The sequence below is a fragment of the Cervus elaphus genome, chromosome X (assembly GCF_910594005.1).
Source record: "Cervus elaphus chromosome X, mCerEla1.1, whole genome shotgun sequence".
Lineage (NCBI taxonomy): Eukaryota > Metazoa > Chordata > Mammalia > Artiodactyla > Cervidae > Cervus > Cervus elaphus.
The window spans coordinates 26,958,275-26,962,544 of record NC_057848.1 but is presented as its reverse complement, the minus strand read 5'-3'; the positions used below and the strand labels follow the sequence as shown (position 1 = coordinate 26,962,544).

At 53.6% G+C, this 4,270-nt stretch overlaps 1 protein-coding gene across 3 annotated transcripts; it reads right to left on the bottom strand.

Moving 5' to 3' along the window:
• Positions 1–256: 256 nt before the first annotated feature.
• LOC122690057 (EKC/KEOPS complex subunit LAGE3-like) lies at positions 257–1,366 on the bottom strand. 3 transcript variants are annotated; one of them, XM_043897012.1, is made up of 3 exons: positions 1,038–1,366; positions 581–709; positions 257–398 (listed from the first exon to the last, which is right to left on the bottom strand). In XM_043897012.1, the coding sequence occupies exons 1-3, from the start codon at positions 1,304–1,306 to the stop codon at positions 278–280; spliced, it is 519 nt and encodes a 172-aa protein (XP_043752947.1). In that variant the 5' UTR covers positions 1,307–1,366; the 3' UTR covers positions 257–277. The 3 variants fall into 3 exon arrangements, with proteins under 3 accessions (XP_043752947.1, XP_043752946.1, XP_043752948.1); XM_043897011.1 differs by having other exon boundaries at positions 264–401; positions 1,038–1,361; XM_043897013.1 differs by having other exon boundaries at positions 372–398; positions 538–709; positions 1,038–1,362.
• Positions 1,367–4,270: the final 2,904 nt, after the last annotated feature.

Here is a 4,270-nt window from a genome sequence, read left to right as displayed (position 1 = left end):
CACAAGAACAAAGATAAAAAGTGTTTTTAAAATCCAGAAGTGCCTTAGCTGAAAAGAAACTGGGGCACAAAACGTGACTTAGCTTTATTTTCTGCTGTAATAAACACTGAAGCATCCCACTCCTCAAGCAGCAGGGAAACAAAACAAGTGAACCAAGAGACCAAAGGCCAGTACAGGCAAAAACTTACACTCAAATAACAAAGTGGCAATGACTCTTAGGTTGAATTCCCTATGCCCGCTGAGTAGGGGACACAAGGTTAGGCCTCAGCCCCTCTCCTCAGCTTAGGCTTCGGCGAGGTGGGAGCCCAAGGCTCCGAATGTTCCGAATCACCAGGGAAAGCTGATCGAGGAATGGGTTCATGGAAAGTCGGATGAAAGCAAGGTCTTCAGCAGTCCATCTACTAAAAGCAGGGAAAAGAAAATCAGGTGAAAGGGAAGATTGCTCCTGTAGGTCCACGGTACCAGCCCCCCTCCTTAGACCAAGCCCCTCAGTGTCTCCATCACAGCATGCTTAAGAGGGAGCTCAGACCACAGCACCTGCCACCCCCAACTCCCCAAGGCAAACTCGTCTGGAACTGACACAAGCAGGTCACTGCCATTCACTGCAAATTCCTTCCGAATCAATCCTTGGTGGCGTTGGGCATCTGGGAGCAGAGATCTGCGAGCCATGTCTGCCTCCAGGGGCGACTGGAAAGGCACTCTGAGTGTGCTGGGAGAGACACGGTTAAGGCACCGTCCATTACTGCATCTGCTGATATCTCGGGCTTCCTCACACCTAAGAGGCCCGTTTTCACCCCAGGATGCCCATGCTCCCGACCACAACCTGTGACCACCCTGAGCTGCCTCCCTAATCCTTCGGTCCATCTTCCCCCTCCCTCCAGGCTCCTCGGGCCTTGACAACTCCCTTTCCGACCAGGGTGCCCACTCCTGCTGCTCCGGGTCGCCCATGCTCCCTTCTATCCCTTCTTCAGGCTGCCGGCAAGTTTCCCACCACCATACCACTGACCGTGCCCAGGGAGGCTCCATGAAAAGGATACAGCACCACCTGTCCACGTCTAGGCCTTACAGCCAAGGGCGCTACATCTCCAGCAGGTCCTAGGCCACCTGGTGCCCGCTCACCCCGGGGACGAGCTACAGCAGCTTCCATCGCCGCTCTTCCTCTGCCAGGCCCACCCCGGCCTTCTGGGGCCCGGTGACCATCCTCACCTTCAGCCCTGCCTGAACCACTCTGGGAAGCAGGTGTTCTGGAGCTATGCTGGTCATCTCGGCCCTCTGCACCACCTGCGCCACCACCCGACGCCTGCATGGCTGCCGCGCGTCTCCCTCAGACGGAAAATAAGGGGCGGAGAGATTGGGCCCCTCACGAAGTCCCTCCCCTTCTGCGCAAGTACGCCAAAATTGCGCCTGCGCACACACCCCAGCCACCCACGGGCTGCTATGGAGACCCCGTGAGGCTGGAGGGACTCAGCTCCCTCACAATGCCACGCTCCTTTCAGGTGCCCCCGATGCGCCTGCGCACACGGGTCCCTCCAGTGCCGGCTCAGACAGCGTGGAAGAGACCCCGCCAAGTGTCCACAGAGACACCACTGAGACACAAATGCCAACTTTCCAGTTTCAAGGCCTAAAGCTAGTTCCACAATGCAACTTTGATTTCTCCAACGTATGCCACAGAAGGGTCTCACTGGACTAAGGTGGGAGTCGAGAGCTAGGGGCCAAGCCACACGACCCACCACCGTCCCCTCTCTGCCCACTCCACATCATACCTGTGCTCTTTGACCATAGTGATAGCCAGCACTTCCTGTGGTCCATGCGTTATTTCAGGTGCTTTCATGTGTTCGTCCATCACGTCAGTTTTCAGACAGTATTTCCATGGCTCAGGCCTCCCTTGTGGCTCAGCTGGTAAAGAATCTGCCTGCAGTGTGGGAGACCTGGGTTTGATCTCTGGGTTGGGAAGATCCTCTGGAGAAGGGAAAGGCTACCCACTCCAGTATTCTGGCTTAGAGAATTCCATGGACTGTATAGTCCATGGGGTTGCAAAGAGTTGGATACGACTGAGCGACTTTCACTTCACTACACTTCATATAGTGAGAAAATATTCCAAAATTAATACTGAATGGCAGTACACTACTATCTTATTCTCCTGCTTCTTAAATTGTCTTCAATTGTGTTGTACTCCCTGAATATCTGGATCTCAGAACCTCCCCTCCAACCAGAAGTCAAATACAGTATTAAGACGTGTAGAAGCTGAAAATAAAGTCAGAGATAGCACAGTAGCTCAGATTTATTTTCTGCAGTTAACAATCACCAAACAAATTATGTGGACCCCGAGCCCCCAAGCAGCAGCACAGGCACAAGATGAAGCCCAATCCACCTACTGCAGAAAGCAATGCCCTTGGGAAGGACACATGAGGCTAAGGCACATAGGCTAGATTTATCCCCAACTTTCACGCAGAGGCTTAGTATAAAGGGTGGGGGGGCACATAGTGCTGCAAGGTCCACATTACCAGGGAAATCTTCTGCAGACAGAGGGCGATGGATGTCTGGAACATGACATAGTCTTCAGCACTCAATTGGCTAAAAGGGAGGGAAAATGAAATTCAGGTTCCCGACGAGAAGGAGAAAGAGGAGCATGTCCTCCCTCTGTCCCCAAATCACCGAAAAGCCCAGAGCACCACACTTCTCCTTTAAGCTTAACCCTCCATTATGGCTCCTCCTGGGCCGAGACTGGTCACCACCCACCACCCCTCCACTGCCTGGGCCCCCTTTAGAACTGACAGAACCAACAGGTGGCCATTAACATCGAGCTCCTTCCAAATCAAGTGTCACAGTGCAGTGCATCGAGACAGGAAGACCGGGCAATCTCCACCTCTGCGAGCGGTGAAAAAGGCACGGTGAGGCTACTGGTGGAGATATGGTTAAGGCACCATCCACATTACTCATTTTGCCTGTACGTCAGGCTCCCTGCTCACGGAGACCCGCCTTCTCCCACAAGGCCACTGCCTAGGCTGTCCGGATCTCCCAGCCTATAACCTAAGGATGGTGTAGCCACACGTTCCGGGAAACAAACTCACTCAGAAGGACAATGCAGATAGTGCAGTGCAGTTTATTACACTGGCGGGCCCAAGGCAGAGTCTCCTCTTAGCCAAGGACCCTGACCAGTTTTTGTGAAAACCTTATATACCCTGTGTACTTGCTCAAACCCACCTCCCCAAATTCCTTGAAACTAGTCTGGACAAGGTAAAAGAGAGATACGATCAAAGTTAACCTGTTATTCATGTGTCACAAGACTAAATAAACAGTGGAGATTTATCAATATGACTGTGGTCATATCCCGATAAACATAATGGAATTTACGACTGTTCTGTTACAGAGATAATTAACATATTCTTTTAGGCAATGGAGAGTCCAAGTCCAAGTCCTGAGGCTCTTTTATCCAGGGGGTCTGGTTTTCCACTAGTATGCCACTTCTATAGACACCAGACACAAAGTTCAGAGTCCAATGGGAGGGTGACCATGGGTGTAGCCTAATGTTCACAGCCTGGCCTAAGATGGAGTCCAGCTCTGTCTGTTTCCTCCTTCAAGGACACCCTGGATATCACCGCTGGACCCTCTGGTTCCCTTCAGGTTGCTTTTCCTCACTATCTTCCCCTGGCAGCCAGATCACCCTGACCCAACCCCTCCATGCCCCCAGAGTACCCTCCTCCTACACTTTAGGCCCCGCTGCCTGCAACCCCCCACACCACCCCTAGCCCACACCCTGACCCTCACAGTTGCCCGGCACACCAGGGCTCCTGGAATAGGATACAATTGGAGGGCTCAGTTACTAAGAACTCTGGCTCCAGGTGCAGTGTCTCCACCAGGCCCTGGTGCTTGGGGGGGCCCAGGGATCTGTGGAATGGCACTGGCTTGCCACCTGACTCTGCTGCAGTGCTGGGGCCTCTGTGATCAGCCAAGTCACCGGGCAGCCAGGAACTCCATGACTGACGGTGTGCACCAGGGCCAGCTGGGTCGCCAGGGCCATCGCGGCCACCAGCACCACCTGGTACACCTTGGCTGACATGTGCCATGCCTGCTACAAAGCCCATGGCACCTGCGTCTTCATCAGCTGCCCTCATGGCTCCTCCACCGTGTATCTTGAATCCCTCTCCCCTTCCCTCTGCGTTGGGAAAGACTAAACCCCCCCTACAGAACCCAGCCCTGTAGTGTGACTTTCAACCAAACCGGCAGAGCGCCTGCGCACACACCCACCCAGGTCTTGCCTCACAATTGG